Source organism: Emys orbicularis, chromosome 4, assembly GCF_028017835.1.
Source record: "Emys orbicularis isolate rEmyOrb1 chromosome 4, rEmyOrb1.hap1, whole genome shotgun sequence".
NCBI classification, from domain to species: domain Eukaryota; kingdom Metazoa; phylum Chordata; order Testudines; family Emydidae; genus Emys; species Emys orbicularis.
In genome coordinates this window covers 101,243,200-101,268,893 of record NC_088686.1, presented here as the reverse complement: position 1 = coordinate 101,268,893, position 25,694 = coordinate 101,243,200, and the positions used below count along the sequence as shown (strand labels likewise).

Below are 25,694 nucleotides of genomic sequence, written 5' to 3'. Positions count from 1 at the left end.
AATACAATACAGATTGCTTCTTTTAGTATTTAAATAATCTTCTTATTGAATCAACATTACGTCCATGTAGACTTGAAAACATTATTTGCTTTTTGAAGTAACTATTTTAGAAATTCAACCCTTTTAAAGTCTTTTTGTGAGTTAGAACGGTAAATACAAATCTGCATTGTTCTCAAGACTAAGACACAGAGGTTCAGAGACTCATTTATTTAATGAGGCATAAAGCTGATGGTCAAACCTATATTACTTAGTTACATAGTTAAATGCGTCAACAAGATTATCTTTCATTAGAGTTGTATGTGTGTTGAATTCTTGTCTAATGTAACATGGCACGTCCACTTATTATCTTTGGGCTTCATAAAGAAACAGGAAGTTTGGCTATAAACAATGCAGTCATGGAACAAGCTTCACCAAAGCAAGTTCATCTGAAAAATATGCATCCTTCAGAAGATGGGTAGGACCAGCATTCTATGGACCAAGAACCTGTTACTTTTTTACGTGTCTAAAATTATTAAGCAATATCAGAAATAAAGTTTTTAGTTAATATGGGACCAGTTGTTTAATGAGTATTTCTTGCAAGAAGTTAATTAAAAGCAGCTGTTAGAAACTGCAGCATCAATAATGACCTAGCCAGGATTAGTATAAAGATTATGAAATCCACAATGATGACGAAGAGTACACATTTGCAAGCTTTAATCAGCCATGGAAAAATTGCTATGGATTATTTCCTTCCATACTTTAAAACAAACCAAGAGTTGACAGACATAAGGCCTTTTTTCTTAGTTTAATCTATGAAAATATCAGTAGATCTTCAATGAACTGTACTGAAGTAAAGTCTATCCAGTTTTTTGGTTACATTTCTACAATTCAACTCCATTAGTTTATTTGCCAGAAACTCATCTTAAAAAAACTGTAGAGTTTAAGAAATGGAGTACACCCAAGATTACTCCTGCTATTCTTAAAATTCCAATTATGTCTAAAAGGCACAATATAAAATTGCTGCTATTCAGCAAACTTTTTTTTTTAAATTATTCGGTGAGGTTTTCAATAGCAGTATACAGTAATATTTCAACTTCAGGAACATGGAAATCATACTAATAGAATATTTGTTTAAAAAGTTAACTGTGAAATAATAGCAGTGTTTTTTCAATTAAATCTATCTGCTCTTAAGGAACAAACAGTTTTAGATCACATCTAGTAGATGAGTAATTTTAGAAACACATTAGTGACAAACAATACCAAGATTTTATTTATTTGTGATTATTTACAGTGATATTATATATAAACAGGAAAGTTTTCAGACATAACTAAATTTCATAATTATGAATTGCATTAAGTTTGTCTTCCTACTAAGGATACCAAATAATATGTCACAGTATAGACTATTTGAAGTAATTTACGCCAAATGGGAAATAAAGTGCCTTTTTTGAATTGATTAAAATTGTCCAAAAATTAATAAGAAATTTAAAAAGGGTCACTGCCAAATAGTTAATACCCAAAAACTGATTTACCTAAAAAAAATTGCATAATTGGAGGACTATCCTTTCACTTCTAAAAATCTATTGTTTTATTAATCCATTAGTTTTGCTAATAAATGTAATTAAACAAATGAGAATAACCATAAAAAGATATATACAGTACAGAGATACATAAAATTTAACATTTAAAACAACACATAGATCTACAATATTTTGTTATTCTGAGAGAGACAACCAGCAGAGGGAGCAAAAGTTAAACTCTATTCATGGAGCAGAGATGACAATCACTATGCTAATACACAAACAAGGAAGTAAATGAAAAAAACACCACCATCTGGCTTACCCTGCATAAAAACTACATGCAAAAAATAACTGCTAGACAGAAAAAGGGGAAAAAAAACAGTATGGAGTAACACTTTTATTCTAATTCTTCTAAGCGATATTTTCAAATAGTGGAGGGTAAAAACAAACAAAAGGATCCCAAACAAGTACTTTCAATTAAACAAAACAAAAACAAACAAAAAAAACCCCAAACCAAATGCAGACTTTTAACATACAAAAATCCCCTCATCTGAATATCAAGAATATAGGAACATTCTCTGTTCTAAAATTATTTAGTAACATTCTGTTATGAGTATTTATTGTTTTCCAAATGCCTCTTTTCTTGCTCTTTATTTTTGGTTCCAAGAGATTTACCTGCAGGTTGATCTCTGCTTCATAGAAAGTTAAGCATGAACAGTAGTGCCGTTCTGAGTCTATATCGGTCAAAACCACCACAAAGAATGTAGGCTGCTTTCTCTCTCTGGACAACTGCCATCCTCCAGGCTGACAAAACTAATTAAAGAAAACAAGAAAATGCCAAAATATAGTTAAACAGCAACAATACTATTTTAGAAAAGCCTCACAAATAGTTTCTAACAATATAGCAGAAGTTTTCTTGAAACATGAAATGTAAAAAATAAATACAAGAAATAAAAGTATCTGTGCCCAACGGTATGTAGTGATACTCTGCAAAACAAGGACAGAGCTACATACAGACCTTAGGGACAATCATCAGCTGGTGTAGACTGCCATAGCTTCTTAGATTTCAATGGAGTTATGACAATTTACACCAGCTGATAATCTGTCCCGCCCCCCCGCCCTTTAATTCAGTATTCAGGTCTTTCCAAGTGCATTGATCAAACACTGATGGCAACAGGACTTGTGCACATGTAGGGAGAGAAAAATATCTCAGTCCAAATTCTGATGTGGACCTTACAAGAGATTTTGCACCCTAAAATTATTTCTATATTCTCTTGCAACATCTCTTAACAAAATAAATTGAGACTACAATCATATGAAAGATGAAACAGGTCTTGAAAGTCTGGTAAAATACTTTTAACATTTTGCAGGTTGGTGCTTATTAATATAACTGGATAGGTGTCTACAGCAGTTTCCCTCCCTGTTGCCTATTATGGAGCGTGAAAGTACCTTCAAGTCTGAAGATTATTCATCAAAAGAAATCCAAGCAGACTAACCAAAAAATATGACACACTTGCATAACAAGGACTATTTTGGCTGCCCCCAACAGGTCCCAAGTTGGTACAGTGCATTTATAACATGTAAATTGCTAAAACAGGTACTCTAATTGCTACTTTGACCAGAATGTTCTCTTTTAAAACACCCATAGTTTATTTTCTATACAATTCCTTATCAGTCCTGTAATTAAATATGAATGAAGTAGTCACACAAGTTGATCTTCTGAACTACAATGTAACATTACAAATTGAGAAATCTGAATAAATTAATTCATTTAAACAGAATACACATTTATTTTTTTTGCTACAAGTAATTCAAATTCAAGCTGAGCCTTACTTATGCAAAATTAATTGTTAAAACTCTAACATGCAACTCATTTTTAATTTAAAGACATACATTATCATTTGCAAAGTATTTTTGCACATTAGCTTTCTGCAACAGTGGGAAAAAAACCTTTCCAAGTGACATGGGCTAGAATGAATGGCACGGAAAAAGTGAAAATGGAAGTGTTATGTACTCCTTTAGATAACACAAGAACTAGGGTCACCCAATGAAATTAATAGGCAGCAGGTTTAAAACAAAAGGAAGTACTTCACACAATGCACAGTCAACCTGAGGAACTTGTTGCCAGGGGATGTTGTGAAGGCCAAAACTGCAACAGGATTTCAAAAAGAATTAGATAAATTCATAGAGGATACGTCCACCAATTGCTATTAGCCAAAATAGTCAGGGCTGCAACCCCATGCTGTTAGTGTCCCTAGCCTCTGACTTCCAGAAGCTGGGAGCGGACAAGGGGAAGGATCATTCTATGATCACCTGTTCTGTTCATTCTCTCTGAAGCACCTGGCATTGGCCACTGTTAGAAGATATGATACTGGGCTAGATGGACCATTAGTCTGACCCAGTATGGCCGTTCTTATGTTCTAAACATTTAGGCTGAAGTATCCCATGCTGGATGCCTGTTGCAGGATGATGATGATGATGATGATGATGATGATGATGATAATGATTTTTTAATTTCAGCTAAAACAGTCCAAACATTTTCAATAATGAGGTTAGGCAAAAGTACATGTTTAAAAGTTTTTATACAAATGTTTCACTGGGAAGCTTTAGTACCTCCCTGCTTCGAAGAAGGGATCTGAAATATGGCAGGGGGCTGTTGTGGTTTCAGGGACATATGCTTTGCCATCACTGTGAAAATCTGCCCAAGTTAAAAGCCTCTAAAAAAATCACAGTTCATACATGCCCAGTACCTCCACAGAGCATGACTTTAAATGCAAATACCTGTTAGATGGAAGGATGATGGGTTGGGGTATTTGATCCTGTCTCTGTCCCGGGTCAACCGGTCAGGGAAGAGCTAAATCCAGATGCATAGGTGCACAGACACCTGGAGAATATTCAGAAACAAGAACTAGCTGGGCCACTTGGGAGCAATCAGGATCACCAATGTTCCCTTGTTTAATCTTCTTCAGAACATGGGGTAAGAGTGGGATGATTAAAAACTCATACATCAGCTGTCCAGTGCTCTCTGGAGTCATAGCCTTGAGCCATTCTGGAGCAATAAATGGGGCATTTCTTGTTCTCTTGACATGCAAAGATATCAACACTGGGTATCAACACTGTTGAAAGATGCTCCATACCACGGAATCATGTAATTTCCATTTGTGGTCTCTGGAAAAATGTCTGCTGAGGCTGTCTGCTAATATACTGTGTACCCCTAGGAGGTGCACTGCCGAGAGGCTGGTCTAGTGCCAAATACACCAGTTCCAGAGACTAATCACTTCTTTGCAAAGAGGGGTGGACCTTGCTCCCCTGTTTGTTGATGTAGCAATGTTGTTCAACATGACTTGGACATGTAAGGGTTGAATAAATGGTAGGACTGCTTGCAGGCTTTGTGTACTGCACCACAGTGGCATTTGAACAATTTTTGTAGTGGGGATGCTGAAGGCCATTGAACAAAAGTGTAGACCCTGTATATAACTGAAACCACTTCAAGCCAGGGGGTGCTCTCGCACTCCCATAATCCCTAGTTCCAGCACTCCTGACTGCACACAGCTCCAGAAGATTTATGTGTAACTGGAATTCTTGGTGATCCAGGTACCCTGTGCTACGTGATCATCCCACCCTAGTAGGAAAGTGTCTGTGATCAGTCTTTTGAACCCCAAAGCAGACCACCTCTCTGTTCTCCCACCGGGAGAGAATAACCCGGACCCCATGGGAGACTTTGTCCAAATATTGTTTGTTTAGCCTGAAAACTGCCATAACCAGGCCTGTAGACATTGAAGGTGAAACCTTGCCGAAGGTGTCACATAGGTACAGGAGGCCATGTGACGTAGAAAATGAGGCAAGTTCAAACTGTCATCATACCTCCTGTAAAGATTTCACAGTGAATAGGGATTTCTGAGGGTACATTGGTCGAGCCCTGATCACCGAGACAGGTTGTCACTACAGACAGCTCTTTTGTGAACACCCTTGGTGCTGTCAAGAGGCTGAAAGAGAGCACTCCATATTGGTAGTGGCCTATGCCCACGCTGAATCTCAAATCTCCTGTGTTCAGGACGGATGTTTATGTGAAAATAAGCATCCTTTAAATCAAGAACTGTGAACCTGTTTTCTTTGTTGAGTGAAGGAATATAGAGGCCAAGGCAATCATTCTGAGCCTCGGGCAGCAGATAAACACATTCAGATGTCTGAGACCTAGTATGGCTTCCAGCCTCCTTTCTTCTTGGGGATGAAGAAATATCTTGAGTAAAATCCTTTTCCATGTGCTGAAAGGGGTACTAGTTCTATGGCTCCCAGATGGAGCTGGGAGTCTACATCTTAACTGAGAATGCTCTCGTGAGAAGAGTTTCTGAAGATAGATGGTGTTTTGAGGAAGGAGAGAGAGGAACACCACTGGTGATTAGCTCCAGAACTGATCCTATCTGATGTTAACAAGTGACAAACCTGGGAAAAACAAGCTAGGTGGTCACCAAATAAGGTACAGGAGTCCTGAACAGGTAGATGTGGCAGAGGAACTGGTTTGCAGCTCTTGAAAGCCCCATCAAAAGGATTTCTTCTTAGGTGTCTGGGGCTGGAAGAAGAATGAAGATGAAAGATTATGCACAAACTGCTGCATTCTCTGTCACTTCATTGGTGGCTCATACGACCTCTAGTGGTAGAATGGCTGGACAGCTGGCCACTGTTTGTAGGGTTGCGACTTGGGGTTTTTCCTCCATGGTGAGGAGATATAGATACCCAGTGAACAGAGGGTTGCTCTTGAGTCTTTCAGGGAAAGTAGTGACTCCTCTCTCTTTTTGTTGAACAGATTATTTCTCTCAGAAGCTCTATGGTGGATTGACCCTACTTGGGAAATCTGGACAACTGGTGCCACAATGCCTGATGCATGATTACAAAAGTCATCATTTAGTAGGAGGCTGTATTTGCTACATCTACTGAGATTTGGGGTCTGATCTAGCCAACAATTTACCTTCATCAATAATTGCCAGGGACTGCAACCTATCCTCTTGCGAGAGTTTGTTGGTAAACTCCAAGAACTTCTTATAATTAATAAAATCATATTTTAACATTAACACTTGGCAGTTTGCTATGCAGCACTGTAATCATGCCAAAGTAAAGTTTTCTTCCAAAGATCTAAACATTTCACCTCTTTCTCAGAGGGTGTAGATTTAGGTTGGTGTTGTCTGTTTCTTCTAGCTACAGCCTGCACCAATAGCAAGTTAGAAGTGGGGTGTATGAGCAGGGCCGGCTCTGGCTTTTTTGCCGCCCTAGGCAAAAAAGCCACCCGCCGCCCCCCCTCCTCCCCCCAGCGCGGCAGGGGAGGGCGCCGAACCCGGCTGCGGGCCCGCAATCCCCGACCGGCAGGAGCGCCGGGGGGAGGGCGGCGAGCCCGCCGCGGCTCCGCTCTCCCCGGCGGCCAGAGCACCGGGAGCAGGGCGGAGAGCCCGGCCGAGGCTCTCCGCTCTCCCCGGCGGCCGGAGCGCCGCGGGGAGGGCAGCGAGCCCAGTCGCGGCCCCGCTCTCGGGCCGGAGCACCCCGCCCCCCTCCAGGCGCCGCCCCAAGCACATGCTTGGTGGGCTGGTGCCTGGAGCCGGCCCTGTGTATAAGTAATTATTCTGCTCCCTTACATGGTATGAAGTATTTCTCCTCCATTGTCTTTGGAGTGGGAGCGCAGGTAGCAGTATTATGCCAGACTGCCTTGGCCAGTCCTTGATAGTGCCACCTTAGTGGGACCAGCACTCTGAAGAATGTCCAGTAGCTTGTGCGGATGGATCCTGTCCTGTACTGGTTCCATGGGGATCTGGGGTGTATCTGCAATACTCGTCAGGAGGTCCTGGAACTGCCTGTAGTTATCGGGTGGTGATGGCAAGGCTGGTGTGACTGCCTTGTCTGGGGACAAAGATGAGAACCCTATTGGTGCGGGCACTTCTGTCTGATCTGGTTTCTCCTCCTCCTCCATTCGTCCTTGGAGGAGTTGAGGTTCTTCCCTGCATGTAAAAGGTTGCCTTGATTCCAAATGGGATCTGGTGTATTCAGGGTGACTTAAGTATGGACCCCTAATTTCCCTAGAACCCCAATAAGGCCAGTGCGAGGGGTCACAGGGAAATTAGGGTAGTCTCCATAAGGGAGGATATGACTTGTATTGAGTGGGATGGCACCCATGATATCCAGGACCCTCTATCTGAGGTGATCCCTTGTGTAGAGAGGAGTGGTGAAGCTGACAGCAGATTCGTCTGAGGTGGCTTCAACATGAATAGGCAGTGCCAATGATACCAGGAGTCTTATTATGCCCCGCTGGTCAATGTTACTAGTGAATGGCTTTGGGGACCTCCCTGGTTAGGGTCAGATCCAACAGTATCGGAGATTCTGTACATGTTACAGAACACAATAGATGTTAATGTTCCTGATGTGAGGGAGCGGGCAGGGTTTCTTTCCTTCAATGGTGTCAGTGGTGTTGGTCTTGCCGCAGTGTCCGGCACTGATAGCTCCTTCTCAGGCTGCATCAGTACTGATGCCGTAGGAGGCATCCACCACCTTCCATCCCTTTCTGGTACTGAAGACAGCTGTGCTCCTTCATTGTGGGCTAGCTTCAGGATGCTCTTGGTCTTTGGTGCTGGGAAACCAGTACTGTGCTCCTTGTGAGTTTCTGATACCCCCATATTGGGGGATGGAGTCCCAGCCTACTTGCAGGATGTCAGAGAAGGGGTCCTCTTTTAGGATGATGATTTGGGAGGGGGATTTCTCACATTTCTTTTAAGACTATTTGATCTTACCTTCCTCCTGCCTTTGTTTGAAGAAATCCTTCGCTGTACTCCATTCAACTATGGAGCTGGAGACCACTGTGCTCGTAGGGACACTCTTGGGGGCCTCAGCCCAACGTACAGGGGGGTCTGATTGGCCAGGTTCAGACTGGGCCTCATCGCAAGGTCTATGAGGAATCTTCAGAACCTGCACTTCTGGGCTTGACAGGTTCAGCTTGGGAAGGACTGGCAGATGCTGCACTGGGAGGAAAAGTGAGCTTCCCCGAGGCAACAGAGGCACTTGTTGTGGTCATCAGTGACCAGAAAGGCCCTGGGACAAGATACACAATTCTTGAATCTGGGATCCTCAGCATATTAGGCACCCTGTATGGGGGGGGGGGAAAGGACCCCCAAATCGTAACTATTAACAGTTACTAAAACTACACTAACTATAAAAACTAACAGATCTTAAAAGCTATTTACAGATAAGCACAAAGTTTGAACAAGAGGAATGTTAGCTACTGTGGATACTGAAGTTCTGTCTCAGATCATGAGTGGTAGAGAGCAACTGGAGAAACAGTCCATCTGCTTTGCCCCTTATGCCCTCAGGTCGGAGCACATGGAGCTGAGGGACGCAGGTGCGGACCAATGGACACTGCTAGCAAAGTCTTCCGGTCTCAGGTGCATGGAGCACATGCACATCCCAGAGTGGAATACACATGGGGACCATAACCAGTGTTCCCCCTAATTTTTCCCACCCATGTGCAGAATGAACTTTGTTATGTGCACCACTATGGAGGTGATGTGTGACACATCACCTTCATAGTGGTGCACATAATAAAATCCATGAGGTGGGGGGGCCTAGGAGTTTGGAGTGTGGGAGGCGGCTCAGGGCTGCGGCAGAGGATTGGGGTGCAGGGGTGTGACAGTTATGGCTGGGGGTGATGGCTCTGGGGTGGAGCCAGGGAAGAGGGGCTCAGGGCTGGGGCAGAGGATTGGAGTACAGGGAGTGAGGGTTCTGGGGCGGGGCTGGGAATGAGGGGCTCAGGGCTGGGGCAGAGGATTGGGGTGCAGGGAGTGAGGGCTCTGGGGTGGGGCTGGAGATGAGGGGCTCAGGGCTGGGGCAGAGGATTGGGGTGCAGGGAGTGAGGGCTCTGGGGTGGGGCTGGAGATGAGGGGTTTGGCGTGCAGGAAGGTGCTCAGGGGCTATGGTGGGGAGAGAGGACTCCCCCCAGCTCTTTCCCCACATCGCGGCAGCTCTGAGGTTGGGGCGAGGCGCCTCTCCCTGCCATGGCAGCTCTGGGGTTGGGGCTGCAGGATAGGCGTCCCTCCCCTGGTCACAGCAGATCCCCGGGTGGGTTCCTTGAGTGCTTGCGCGGAGCTAAATAGGCTGCTGCGCAGCCCCGCACCTTACAGGGAACTTAGACCATAACCCAAAGAAGAAATACCTATTCTGGGAGCAAGGTCCAGCCTGTGCACTGATGAGACAGGGATCCTGTGGAAAACATAGTATATGATCATATAATTAAAGACTGTATCACAACACACAAGGGGGTTGAATTAAGTTTGCATTGGCAACCTTAATTGTGGCATTTCCCAACTTCTGAGTGCTTGAGTTTACAACCTTAATGTTCTTTTAATGTAGTTTTTTGAATGTATATTAAAACAAGAGTTATTTACATGCTTATTGTATAAGTCTAACTTGAATAAACCATTACTAGAGGGGCTACTATAAATGACTGATGAATGAAAATTACATCTAGATTATAATGTAAAGAGGAAAAGGGTGCTGCACAGGTAAGTGCAAAGGAAATACAGTCTGCTAGGTTCAGAATACAATCAAAGGTGTGTAGTGAACTGAGAGCAGTGAGCTATCAATGCTGATTTCACAGTCCTTATGTTTATTTAATTCCCACTGATGTCAATAGGAACTTTGTCCAGGTTAAGATTAGAAGATCAGGAATATAATTTATTCTTTCTAGATCTTTCACTAGCAACAAAAATACGTCATTTAGTAAAGAAAATGTCATAACCCTGGCTAAAATGTCTGAGCCCTACTGGCTGACAGGGAAATTCCATGTTTTCAAATAAACTGGAAAGGAAGTAAAAAAATAAAAATTGAGGAAAATGCATGCTTCAAAGGAATTAAAATAATGAATGACATGCAGTTTCCATAAAAACACTCAGAGACTTTAGCATAACATTTATCAGTGAAAACAACACAAAAGAAACCTTAAAAGTCAATACAAATATAACTTACTAGACAGTAATGAGAGGCTGATTAACGTCAGTCTAGTTATTAAGTCAGAACAGTAGAAATATGTTTTCTTACTAAAATTCCACACCAGACAAAAATCACTATTAATAAGAATGTAATCGAAAGGTCATGTGCGTTCTTCTGTACAGTAAACAATGAGAAGCAGAAGTTTTAAAAATAAATATATTTTCATATTGTTTCACTTATTTGCAGAATTCTTGGAACTAGAACATAGTTTCTATCAAATACCAAGCCAGACAAGATGGTTGTGTATTTATAACATTCTGAGTCTAATGGTAGGTGACTGCTTCATACACCCTACAATTTATGAAATAGAGAAGAACTTTATTCCTAACAATCCAACATGCATACTCCAGCAGTTGAGCTAAAAGAACAGATAAATAAAGCTGCTCATATATTTCTAAAGCTATGGAATTACATTCCATAATTTAACCAAGGAAGCAAATAAGTTTCCATTAATTACTCTCAACTGCTTTCTTAGTCCAGGTCTAAACTAGAAAAATAGGTTGTAACTAAAAATTTATTAGCTACTACATTGTCTAGTGTAGATGGGGTTTAATACCTTTAAAAATGTGTCACCTGTTCATGGTCAACCCTAGATTCCCCTTTAGGGTTGAGCATGACCAGCTAACATGTTTTTAAAGGCGTTAAGCCTCATCTAAATTAATGTTTATAAACTGCTAGTTATAACTTGTTGCCTGACATGTTTTTAAAGACATAGCCATTTTCCCAACTCTGTCCCTGTATCTTTTTATGAAAGCATATTACTTGCATAGTTCAGCATAACTCCAAAGCTTGAAGAAACATTAAGCTTTGTCATATATTTTCTTTCCAGGAGTTACACCACTTGAGATAATTCTAGTATAATATTTTTAAACACCTAAACCTTTTCCAATATCCCTTTCAAATTCACAATGCTGAAATAAATAGACTGCAAATATTGCAGGGGACATTTATATGTTTAAAGTTGACTTGGAAAGAATACTTAAAAAACTGAGTTTGTATCTACTTTATTATTTATTTGTATTATCATGGTGCCTAGGAGCTCCAGTAATGGACCAGGACCCCCATGTGCTAGGTGCTGTACCAACACGGAACAAAAAGGTAGTCCCTGTTCCAAAGAGTTTACAATCTAAATATAAGACAAGAGAATCAATAGATGGATACAGACAGATGGGAGAGTAGAAGGAAACAGAAATATGGTCAGCATGGTAGGCTGTGGTCTTAGCACACCAGCAGCCTACCTGTTGTTTTTGTAGGCTTCACAATGGCAAAGCAGAGTCTTAAAGAAGGTTTTGAAGGCCAAAAAGATTTTTCTGACCAACCACATAAGTCCCAGGGACTAAATTGGATTTTATAGGAAAATATTAGGAAAGCTAAATCTGATCCTCTCTGGTTTTGCTAGGGAACATCTTGGGGATCTCAGAGTATATGTACTGTTTGTAACTTCTCACATATTAAATGGAAGTTGAAACTTTCACAAAGCCATACTTTTTAGAAACACATTACGCATTGCTGTAAAGTAGGTATTACCAAACAAACACTAATTTTAAACAGGCTGCATAATATCCCTTCTCTCAATTGCCCATTTTCTGCCTCTAAACTCATCAGGTCATCATTTAACTAGTTCTTCAGGTCAGATCACCATTATTATTATTTGTACTACAGCAACACCTAGAAGCCCCAAACAAGATCAAGACCATGTTGTCCTATTTAGGGACAATCCCTGCCACAAATTGCTCACAATCCAAATAGAAAAGACACAGGAAGGTAAAATGGGAAACAGAGGCACAGAGAGTTGAAGTGATTTTCACAAAGTCACACAGCAGGTCAGGAGTAGACCTGTGAACAGAATCCATGTCTCCCAAGTTCCAGTCCAGTGCTCTATTAATAGGACCTCAATGACTCTACCTCCTCTCCTCCACCTCCAGTGCCCCATGAATAGCAACAGACTGCCTCCTCCTTCCAAGTCCACTAATAATGAGGAGGATGTTAAACAACATCTACTAAGGATAAACTGTTTTAAAATTAGCTGTCCCAGATAACTTGCACTGAAGACTCTCAAAAAAGACTGAGGAGATCTTTGGCACACCGATGTTAACTTTTAATAAATCTTGGAATACCAGGGAAATTCCAGAAAATGAAAGGAGCGCTAATGTTGTGCCAAAATTCAAAAAGGGAAAGCAAGATAACCAAGGTAACTACAGTTTGGTGAGCCTGATAGCAATCCTGGGCAAAATAATGGAAAAGCTGAAAAAGAATTAAAGGATAGAAATACAATTAATGCCAATCACAACATGGCTTTATGAAAATTAGATCTACAAACAAACCTTATTTCATTCTTTGGGATTACAAGTTTGGCTGATAAAGGTAACCGCAGGTGCAATACAGAGACTTTTGTAAGGCATTTGACTAAGTACCACATGACAAATTCTGATAAAAAAAATAGCACTAAATAATATCAATGAAGCAAAAATTAAATGGATTAACAGCTGGCTAACTGACAGATCTCAAAAAAATATTTGCTAATGGGAAATCATTATCAAGGAGGGTTCCACAGGAATCAATACTAGGCTGGACACTATTCAACATTTCTGTCAATGATATGTAGGTAAATATAAAATCACTGCTGATAAAATTTGTGGATGAAACAAAGATTGGTGGAGTGATAAATAATTATGTGGATAGGACGGTAGCACAGAGCTATCTAGTTCACTTGGTAAACTGAACACATCCAAACAAAATGTTTTAATACAGTCAAATGCAAAGTTATACATCTAGAAACATACCTACAAAATGAGGGACTGTATCCTAAGAAGCAGTGATTTAGGGGTCAGCCTGGACAAGTAACACTGGTCTACAGCCAAAATGCTTCTGAAATAAATGTAGTCAAACTTTACTAATTCTGGGTCACTGAGAACGAAAATGATGCTTAAAATTGTTGATTGGCTCTAGTTTTCAAGATATGCTATTGGGTCAGTATATACGACCCTTGACTTGGGAATGGCGGAGGATAAGTGAGTTATAAAGGGAAGGGATCTCAATTTAAACCAGAAATGACTAAAATACATCTTAGTGGATCTATGAATAAATCTATGACTGGGTTTGGACAGTACTTGCTTTTTAGGCAAAACAATGAATGATGCAATCTGAAGCTGGTATTGCGTCATACATGATATGAATTGCATCATGTTATTCCTAGAAGTCATGGATGATGCAATCATAACGAAGCTTACATCACTCTGCTGAACAAATTGCCCTATATCCGCTCTAGAAATCATACAGTGTCGTGCTCTCTTATTTGTCAGTGTTTGATTTTGCAAAGGGACACATTTCTGTTTAGCCAGTGAGCAGAGATGCCTCGTACTTGTGTGAACAGTGCAGATAACTTCTGCTATGTTTGTGGTGAAGTGACTTTTGCATCACAAAAGCGCAGTATAACCACTATGGTTAAGAAAGCCTATCACCTTTATTTTGGCTGCAAAATTGGAGATCAGGACAAGAGGTGGGTCCCACACATATGCTGCAACACAAGATTGGCCACTCCGACAGTCATTGGAGCCTGGGAGGAAAAGTGTTCAGCATCCACCACTTGTTGAATCAAGGAAGATTTTGTTACCGCCCTTACACATCAAGCTGGGTCTGATGAAGAACTTTGTCAAGGCCATTGACAAAACACAAGCAGCTTTCAAGTACCTCCGTGGAAAATTTCCAAGGTTAAGTGAAGCTAAGATAAAGGAAGGTGTCTTTGTTGGTCCTCAGATTCGTGAACTTCTTCGAGATGATGCATCTGACCATGCACTGCGTGGCAAGGAAAAGACGGCCTGGAAAGCCTTCCAGTTAGTGGCAATAAATTTTCTCGGAAACAACAAGGCAGACAACTACAGGTTGTTGGTGGAAAACCTCCTCAAGGCATACAAAAGCCTTGGTTGCAACATGTCACTAAAGATACATTTTTTGCACTCTCATCTAGATTTTTTCCCACCGAACTGCGGAGCAGTGAGTGACGAGCACGGCGAGCGATTTTACCAGGACATTGCAACAATGGAGAAACGCTATCAGGGCAAATGGAGCCCATCAATGCTTGCAGACTATTGCTGGACAGTGACAAGAGATGCTCCATTTAATGAATACAAGAGACAAGCCAAGAAGAGCCGAGTAGACACTGAATAGGACTAAACTATGTACATAATAGTTTTTTGCCTTTTGTTTCATAATAAATTTTATTTATATAACCCTTTTGCTGATTTTTAAAGTGTTACATGAACAGGACAGGTGAAATATTATCATGTAAAGCAACCATAAACATATGAAAAGACCTAGGTTTACAATTTATGATTAAAACTCTTCTATCTATACAATATACATAGACATAAAATGTAAAAACTTAAATATCTTAGAAACAGTAGCCTATCAGTTGTTTTAATTGTCATATTTGAATTCAGCACATCAAAATACATAATAAATAGCACATTTTATCTCTGAAGCAGAAGACTTCTCAAAAATTGTCGACCAGTGTAATTAAACAAGAGCTCCCAGTGTTTATACATCCAAGGATTGCATAAACATGAGTAGAAAGCAAGAGTAAGGAGGTGATTTACCTCCATATACAGCATTGGCAAGAAATACTGGAATATTTCATGTCCTGTTCTGGTGTCTGCATTTTAAAAAGATTGTTCAAAAACCGGAGAGGGTGCAGAGAGAGCCACAACGATGATTCCAGGGATAGAGAAAATGCCTTACAGTGAAAAAAACAAAAGACTACATATACACTTTTTTCTTACCAAGACAGACCAATTTCTACCAATGCTAAAGTCTGATAATATTGTTCTTAAAAATTATAGTTTTTGAGATACCTGCCTAGATACATCCCAGTGCAGAAAAGCAAATTTCAATAGAATCTCTCTCTATGAGCTCAGGAAGTATCTGTCAGCTGGTGAGAGTGTTGGTTCCACCAATTTTTTTGAAGACAAATGCTGTGATGATGGCTCCAAGTTTAAATTTACAGAATCTTTAGTATATTCAATTCTGTGTGAATGCTGTAACTACTTTTCTTAACGTGACTATAGTTCATATTCTCAAAACGCTCACAATTGGTACAGATTAGTAAACAGTAGGAAGGCAGTGAGTACATGTGACTTCTGAACACTGTCAGCAAAGTTAGGGGAAAATCTTCTTCTATCATCCTCAGTAGGAGATGCTGTGCTAAGGGAAGGAGAATGGGGCAGTAGAGATTTAGCGTGTATCTATATGAAGAATTTTACTGGCATAATAATACTAGTACAGTTAAACCACTACAGTAATGAAATGGCAAAAACTTTGTTAATGCAGAGTTAAGGTTGTCCAGTGATAGCTCATGCACTTCCAGAATGTCAAGTTAAGCAAAACTCAAACTTCTGAAAACCAGGAAATACAAAGTTAAAGTATACACCCACACAACCTTAAATTCTGCCCCCCCTCCCCCGAAGGTGGTAAGAGCCACTGGGAATTATCTACATCAGTGGCTCTCAACCTTTCCAGACTACTGTACCCCTTTCAGGAGTCTGATTTGTCTTGCATACCTCCAGTTTCACCTCACTTCAAAACTACTTGCTTACAAAATCAGACATAAAAATACAAGTGTCACAGCACACTGTTACTGAAACATTGCTTACTTTCTTACTTTTACCCTATAATTATCAAATAAGTCAACTGGAATATAAATATTGTACTTACATTTCAGGGTATAGTATATAGAGCAGTATAAACAAGTCACTGTCTGTATGAAATTTTAGTTTGTACTGACTTTGCTAGTGCTTTTTATGTAGCCTGTTGTAAAACTAGGCAAATCTCTAGATGAGTTGATTTACTCCCTGGAAGACACCTGCGTATCCCCATGAGTACACATACCCCTGGTTGAGAATCACTGATCTACATGCACTCCAGTTACTTTCAGTGTTAGGTGTAGCTGTACTGAATGGTGGAGACAGGTTGGTAAAGGTGTATTTGTGATATGAAGACATCCAGGGATGAGTTTGAGAAGTGTCACAGAGCTGTGACTTCAATATGAAGAGGGGGAGGGATAGCTCAGTGGTTTGAGCATTGGCCTGCTAAACCCAGGGTTGTGAGTTCAATCCTTGAGGGGGGCACTTAGGGATCTGGGGCAAAATCAGTACTTGGTCCTGCTAGTGAAGGCAGGGGGCTGGACTCAATGACCTTTCAGGGTTCCTTCCAGTTCTATGAGATTGGAATATCTCCATATATTATTATTATCTGGGTCCAAGTTCCCCCACATGTGTGATCGTGTACCTGTAGGTTCCAGTCTGCATGATTTCAATACAGAATTGTGTAGGTTGTGTCAGTAGCAGGGCACTGGGGTCTTCTTGCCATGGTCATTTTCAGAAGTGAGATGGGATACAAAGCAGTCTGTGGATTTAATGATGGGTAGAGGAATGTATAGACTTAGGTATGTAGTATTCTCTGTGTAAGTGTGAAAGGGTATGAAATGATTAAATTTTACAAGTGTGGTATCTTGTCAGGGGAGTATGCTCAGTGTTTGAGTGTAGAGCAGAGTGTAGAGTAATAATGCATGCAACCCTGTCGGGGAACAGAGGGAAACTCCATATGGCTCTGTCTGCAGTAGTGAACCTCGGGCAAAATTGTGTTCTGTGCTACATAAACATTTTTACTGAACCAAATTCTTGGTTTAAGCAAGTAACGTGCAAAACAACCAGTCTGATGAACACAGACCTGCACAAATGACATCTCATGTAAGCTATATTACAAGATATGAGACTGAAGTATTATTAATTATTTGTATTGTGGTTGCACCTAGAAGCCCCAGTCATGGACCAAGACTCTGTTGTATTATTAGGTGCTGTACACACACACTACAAACAGCCTCTGCTTACGCTTTGATGCTGCCTTTCTTTTGTATGCTATGCAAACTTTTCCTACAGAGGCTATACTGAACAGGAAACTAGAAATGAAAGATTTGTGCTATATTATTACAGAACTGCAGCAGTTTAAAACTATCTTCCTCCAAAAATGTAGACTCTCCTAAATCCATCGAGTTTTTTTGTTAAATGCTATGATGATTTTACACTGCACTACTGTCTATATGCACATGAAGATAAGTATAAAATATATTTTAGAGGTCTTCATTAAAAGAACACTTCATTAAAAGAAGACACAGAAATAATCTTTAAATTTAGAGCATGTGAAAAAGGGAAAGCATCCATCTTTCCTTGCAATTTTTATCACGAGACATGGTTTTCATCATATTCAAGACAGGTACGTTTTAAAATCACAAGCAATAAAATATGCTAGCTAGGGATTACTTCTCCTAAAACCTTTTTCAAAGGTTATAAAGTAGATATGAGCACAAAACCAAACCCCAAACACTTCTCAACTTTTGAGTGTGATATGTACATGTCAGAATCCAAAAGTGGATCAAACATCAAACAAAAACCCCAACCTTTAGAGTGGCTCAGACCAATTTCTAATATAAATAGATAAAAATATAAAATTCCTATGTTCAAATGACAGTATGAAATCTTGAAACAGACAAGGTGGATGAGGTAGTATCTTTTATTGGACCAACTTATTTTGGTGAAAGAGACAAACTTTGAGTTAACTTACAAGGCATATTTTGTACAAAGATTATTACAATAGTATGTAGTGTGTGAATACAGGGGTGCCCAAGCAGCCCCCCGCCCAGTGTCCCTGTCCCACAAGTCTCCTGCCCAGGGCAGGTGGAGGATCCGTGTCACGGATCATCACAGCTGCCTGCCCGGCTCTTACCATCAGAGCCCTGCACGGATACAAAATTTGTATCCGCACCCGCGCTGCTATCCTCAGAAATGGTCCACAGATATTAAAGTGGATACCCAGGGATTTGCAGGGCTCTATTTTTTCATTATATCACTATTGGCTATTTCATGAACATGAAGTTATGTTGGCTTTGATCCTTGTAGAGTCAGACTATGGAATACATAACCAATTTATTATTGTATGGCAGGCTATGTCTACACTATGAGCTAGAGATGTGATTCCCCTGCTTGTGTACGCATACTTGCGCTACCTACAATAGCACGGGTAGTGGCAATGAATGCATGCCTGAACTGCGCCAAGTACAAAGCTGCCTGAAACTTGTGGATATGTACTTGGCACAGCTCAGGCATGCCTCTGCTGCTGCTAGCTGTGCTATCGCGGCTACCCTGCTATATATGCTCGCACTAGCTTGATGAGAGCTAGCATGTGTACACGTGCAGGTGAATCACACCCCAGCTCATAGTGCAGACGTAGCCTTTGCTGCAAGCAAACACTGAGCTTTAGGAAGACATGCTGTGCTGATCTTAGTTTATGTTACAAAGGGTCTGTGTAGCAGCAGCAGTCCCAGGACAGGGAACCGCGCAAGCAGCTCATGGGTTTGTTCTCTGCCGCATTCTCTATTTAAAGTCAGTTCTTAAGGCAGAGCTGCTCTCTGGAAACCTGGGAATTGGTGTTGAACTGAGATCCCTTAGAAGAGGGGTTGCCCACACGCTGTTTGACCACCGCAGCTCCAGGATTGGTGTATGTTGTAAATAAAGCAAGTTAAATTTAGAGTATATCCTGACTGTCCATCACTGATTTCTCTTCCAATGGGAAAGCGAATAGCAAGGACCTGCACATCCATTAGCACACAGCGCAGTGGGACTGCTGATGTAAGGATGGGACACTGGTGTTGGAAGAAGGGGCAATATTACTTTAAAAATTAAATATTTACTAGAGCTAATTTAACAAATGAAAACTGGTACTGTAGTATTTAAATTATGCATTGTTAAGTTATTTTGGAAAGTGGAATTGATTGCATTCATTCAGGCCTGTCATATATATATATATATATATGTATGTATGTATATTATACAGAATTTTTAATGATAATTTATCATTAGTCAATTAGTGTCAGGGTGCTTTAAAAGTTAGGAGCAAAAAGGGTTTAAGTTTAATTGAAAATCAGCTTCTAGCAGTATCAGCTAAGATTAATTGCTGTGTTGCAACCATATTTTACCATATTGATGATAAACTCTGCCATTGCCAAAAAGATATAACTAAATCTGTGTTAGCACAATTCCACCTTGCACAGTATTGTTGGCTCTTTTTGTGAAGCACATTCAAAAATATTTTATATTCATTTGAGGAAACTCTTCACTGCTGTCAAACAAGCCAAACATTGGACTCATTCTTAACACAACACTATTTTAAACTCTGATTTTTGTTATTTTTTGGTAGATGCTCAATAATATCACTGTGAAAATGGAGAGTCACACTGTGGCCACCAAATGAGGGAATCAAGCACCAGATGTAGACTCTTTTACCATTTCACTATTAATTGAAAAAAGGAATTTTGGCACAGTGTTTTTTTTCTTTAGCTGCAAACTTCAACTTTAAAAAAGTTACTGTAATGCCCACTAGTATAATAAAACTGGATGTTATGAAGCTGTAAATATGAGGAAATGGGTGAAGCTCCTGGGATACCTATGAATGCAAACACTGTAAATAGAGTTTTATAGCATTTTCAAGCCTTTCAGCTTGTAACTAGTAACCTACATATTTACCTTTCAGTGATAGTAGTGCACAAAAAGATGTTTAAATTGTATGTGCGCACACACACGTCCCCTGAACAAGTGAAAAGCTATTTTCAAAGTACTGTAGGCTAGCTTTGTGGGAGGGCTATGCTGACTATTTGTGAAATTATCACTGGTCAGGAAAAAGTATTTGTAATCATAACAGGAATTAAAATGTCTTTTTCCTGTTCCAGAATGCAAGGAAATAAAGGTTACTTAGTTGTAACCAGAGTTCTTCATGATGAATAGTCGCAATTGTAGGATCAAGATAACTGTGCCATGAGCTTAAGGGAATCTTATAGAAAACAGTGTCCATTTGAGCCACCCGCTTGTCCCTCCCCGTCAAATCCTGTATGGTTCCAAGGGTAGAAAAGTGGGAGTTGGCCCCAAATGCCTTTTAGTTTCTTCCATTAATTTGGGAATTTCTAGCCTCTGAAGAAACGAGGAAGATGGGCAGGAAGTGTGAATATGCAGAGGCTCATCTCAATGAATTCCCGGTTACATGTATCTTAATCTGAATCCTCCCCATGCTGTCAGATGTTGCTTAGGGCATGAACACTCCATTATCCCTGTCTATCCTGGCCTGCTCTTTTCATTTCTCTATGTTGCTATGTCCCATAAGTTGGTTCCTTTTGCAAGTTTCTCCCACTGTCCAATGGCATGCCTGCAATGGCAGATGCTCTGTCTTCATCCTTAACATGACCCAAATATATTCATCTTCTTTTCTGGATAAATTAAAAGGTAAGGAGTTGATGAATTGTCTGTCAGATCTCGGCATTTATTATAAATTCATTCCATTTAATACCTATTATTTTTCTAAAGCATTTGATTTTGAAGGCATTTATATGTCTATCTGTACCTTTAAAGGTGATAAATGTAGCTGCTGCCTTGCCAATTGTAACATTATTTCCTACTGAACATCCCCCTTGGCTGGCACGTCACTGCCATGGTATGTAAATTGAGTCTAAAGTAATGCTTGAGTTCAGAGTTGCTGGGGTTGTCAGATTTTTTTTTCATAACTGATTATTAGCCCCATCTTTTTTATGATGCTGGACAGTCTTTTGGTCTTTACTTGAATGTTGGTTGAGTTATCGGTTATGTTTCCTGCAAAATCTACAATGCCAAACAGCAGAGGTGAAATAATGCATCCTTGTTTGACACCAGTGTCTATACTGAACCAGTCTCTCGAGCCTGCCTTTATTTTAACTGTGCATGCTTCACCTTGACATAAAGCCTTGATGATAATTATTTTTGTTGGTATACCATAACACTTCAAGATGATCCAATGAATCAAAATGGAGAGTTTCAAATGCTCTCTCAAATCTATGAAGTTTATGATGAGTGTTTTTTGCAATTCAATGCTCTCTTCAATTATTTATTATTAGTGTGAAAATCTGGTTGAAACATGATCTTCCAGGTCAAAATCCAACCTCTGCTTTCCCCTTAGCTTTGCCTCAACCATTTCCATAATTCTGCCTGAGATAAAACTGCAGAAGACTTTTTCTGTCACTGAAAGGAATGTAACATCTTGCCAGTCCTTGCACAGAATGTACACACTTGTTCAATTCTTAGATCACAGAATCATAAAAATGTAAGTCTCGAAGGGAACTTGAGAAGTCACCTAGTCCATCCACCCTTGCTGAGGCAGGATCAAGTATACCAAGTAGACCATCCCTGACAGGTGTTTGTTTAATCTGTTCTTAAAATCCTCCAGTGATGGGGATTCCACAGCCTCCCTTGGTAACCTATTCAAGTATATAACTATGGTTATGATTAGAAAGTTTTTCTTAAATATCTAACCTAAATCACCATTTCTGCAGATTAAGCCCATTACTTCTCACCCTACCTTCAGTGCACATGGAGAATAAGTGATCACCAGCCTCTGGTGATCTAAACCTTAGATCAGTTTTGCTGCTCTCCTCTGGACTCTGTCCAATTTGTCCAGATGTTCTGTAGTTGCCTGGCCAGGTCTCCAGGTATGCTGTGGGCCTAGCCAAGTCACCTTCTTAGGTTTAGAAAGGGATTTTTCAACTAGACAAGAGGGGCAGATATCTAGTGGGGTTAATTTTCAATCTTCCCCACAGCAGCTTGGAGGCCTGACCAGTTAGTTAGCAGTAGATTCACAGGAAAACAGTTTTAAAGACATTTTGTTACAACTTGCAGCGGGTGACCAGTGCAGACTAAATAGTAGTAAGTGCCCACTCCTGGAATAAATAGGACCAAAGAAGCTACACGCACCAACTCAGATTGGTTTTAGCGTAGCGGGTAGTCTTGAGGTCTCACATAGATTAAGCTACTCTTGTCTTCACTCTCATCCCCTGCACAAGGTGACAGTGTTTGGGATTCCATCTCCAGTGCTAAATCTGTTTGAGGACTATAGGGGGATTAGGTTGAGGGTCAACCTTCCTTTCACACTTATTCAGTTAATTGATCTTCCCCATACTGGATTCAAATAACTGCCTGGTAATTCAAGGAAGTGGTATGGGGCCATTCTGTTTAAGAAAGTTGCAGCCTGCTGCTCTGAATCCATTTGTTGTGTCTGTATAATTTCCTGTGTGTCCTGATCACTGTAGAACGAGCAAAACAACCATCTGCAACTATATTAATGCCGCAGAACTTAACTACAATTCAGTACAGAAATACAGAGCTAAGGCAGATATTCCTTGCAAAGTTATCACCCTATCTGGTTCATGTAGATCCAAAATTTTCCACTGATGCCCCAAAATCCACTACCAAGTTTCAAAGAGTATATTACACATTATGTATAAATAACAAAAAAATAATAAAGGGTCATAATCCTATATACAAGCATGTGAGAAGAAAAGGTGCTACTACATATATAGGAGGAAAGGGAGGAGAGATGACATGTACATATGCTGTATGTTGAGGAGACTTTGGCAACATTTGAACCAACTAGTCATGGCCTCCAATATGACCTGTGTCTCACAACAGGTTAACCCAAACAAGCTAGTTCCATCCCCACAGCAAGTCAGTTAATGTCAGCAAGATGTATTTCTGAACATATTCTCTTTGCCACTTACTCTTCATCAAGAGACAAGCAAAACTTCAAAACAGTAGCATGACTACTAAAGGCAACAATGTTTAATGGCAATTGAATGGAGAACGTGGTTGTATACATGCATGAATAGCCTACATTTTCTATAGAGCAGCAAAACAACCCTGGAATCTCTGCTGTGAATAGAACTCAGGAAGTATAGCTTTCTGTATCTCGACAAGCTGAAGATTTCCAGGGATAATTCTCAACTAGACAAAATTTACTTCCATCACATACACACACAGGCCTGTTTAATCCGACTGTATATTACTGAAATTCATTGTAATAAGAAATCATCAATCTGCAAAAATGAGGTTACAGAAAACTGTGTGTGTGTAAGTAATATTATTCTCACATTATTTCTTACAGACATTTGTTACCCAGTTTGAAGGCTAGTCACACATTCAAGTGTTATATGTTTCTGGACCTTTAAAAGTAGAGCAACAACTTTGCTGAATACTTCTGGAGACTAAGGCAAGAGTCATTTGCCTTTCTGAGGAAACCCTTAAGTAGCAATTCCAGATGTAATTAAAATTTTATGCATCATAAAAACCTGTTTCTTTTTCGGATGTCAGTAACATTCCATCCTATGTACCTTCAAAATATTTAATATCCATGCCAGTAACTTAGCAGTTTCATTGAAAAAATATTAAAATGAAAGTAATCATTAAAGTTACAGTTAAGAGATTGTCAGTGGGCCTGACTGACAAAAGTACATTTATATTTAGTTGTAGTGCGTTAACAGCACCATTCAGTAGATGATAAATTCTAGCAGTCTAGAACAGGGGTTCTCAAACTGGGGGTCAGGACCCCTCGGGGGGGTCACGAGGTTATTACATGGGGGGGTCACAAGCTGTCAGCCTCCACCCCAAACCCAGCTTTGCCTCCCGCATTTACAAGGTGTTAAATATATTAAAAAGTGGTTTTAATTTATAAGTGGGGGAGGGGGGATCACACTCAGAGACTTGCTATGTGAAAGGGGTCACCAGTACAAAAGTTTGAGATCCTCTGCTGTGGTTTAGAGACAACCAGATGTTGTATGGTTTAGAGACATTTTTGTTCTGCAGAAAGAGAAGGGTCAATTAAGACATTTAAATGGGGGGGGAAAATGAACTAGATATACTTGTGAGGGTAATGAGTTTTCTTCTCCACTTTGCCCTCTTCTTCTCTTCTCCGCCCCCTTTATATATAAAAATACTCTTATGGCAATGTTAAGAATCTGAGACCAGGAATCTTAAAAATAACTCTGTATAGCTTCAGGCAAAGGGAATGACACAACTATGGACAATAACCAGAGACAATAACATCAAGATGTCAAATCAAATTCAGATATGTTAAATGAGATTTCTGTGGCATTATGAATAAGATTTTCAAGTAGGAGTCATTTTCTTTAACATAGACAGTCAAAAAAATGTTTTAATACTTCTAAGACACGCAACTAAAAATCAAAAAACGCAGCCTGCCTTCAAAATGTGTCTTACCAAGAGTTCTTTTCTGCTATTCACCAAAGCTTACAGATGGAGACTAGTCTTAAACAGAAAAAAATGGGAAGTAATATATACTGTAGACTCAGCAAACGCTAACAAAATGCAATTTGGAATATAACAACATGAATTTAAAGTCAACTCCAACTCCTAGTAGATTGTACTTGATTTTGTACAGTAATACATGCCTTTGCCAATTAATTGCATTAATTTGGTGGCAGAAAAATCTAAAGCATTTTCACATACTGCATTTCATTGTGTAGATCATTTCTCAAATGAGCTCTTTTGAGTAAAAATGAAAAGAAGTTCAGTGCTAAATATTGCAACTCTGCATGAACATTTTGGTTGTCTTAATTTGATATTAAATGTTACAAAATTTTCTAGAACTACATTTTTTTAAAGCAGCAATTGAATCTGAAAATCTCTTCACCAATTTCCCTTCTTTCTTTCTTATACACCATTCTACAAATGATCAAGAAATATAATAAAAACCCCTGGCTCTATTAAATATAAAATATTTTACTATAAATAAATTAAAACCAATAGGCAGGATCTCTTGATAGGAGATATTTTCAAGGCAGATAATGTATTCATTCATAGTTTTAGTTCCACATTACAGTAGTATTGGTAGTTATTAAATTAGAGAGACAACAGAAAACTAGTTTTTAAATCCAAGTTTTTTAGCTGCTTGGACATCCATGGAAAAAAACACCACAGAAATCTATAACCTGAAATATAAATTCCAAATGAAACGTGGATATAAGCATGGCCAAGCAAAGAAACACCGCCATCATCTCCAATGTTCAACTGACTTACAGTTGGAAAAAGAGGTGATATTGACTAGAGTTTATCATGAATGAGTAACTAAACTGGCATGACATGGATGCATGCCCAATGTTCTGAAATTTTTTAATGTTATGTAAATTTAGTGTTCATGAATTAGAGGTTCTTGAAGATGTATAAGGGCTGGACAAACTTTCCTACACAGCTTAAAAATACACCTTAAAAATACACCACTGTAATGAGAATCTGTGCCAGTACCAAGCATATCCTT

The 25,694-nt window shown here is 39.8% G+C and overlaps 1 protein-coding gene across 1 annotated transcript in view; it reads right to left on the bottom strand.

Moving 5' to 3' along the window:
- Window positions 1-25,694, bottom strand: part of SBF2 (SET binding factor 2) — a 483,108-nt gene that overhangs the window by 302,635 nt on the left and 154,779 nt on the right. Inside the window, exon 4 of the mRNA XM_065403329.1 lies at window positions 2,175-2,312. Within this exon, the coding sequence (XP_065259401.1) occupies window positions 2,175-2,312 (138 nt within the window). The remainder of the gene's footprint in view (window positions 1-2,174; window positions 2,313-25,694) is intronic.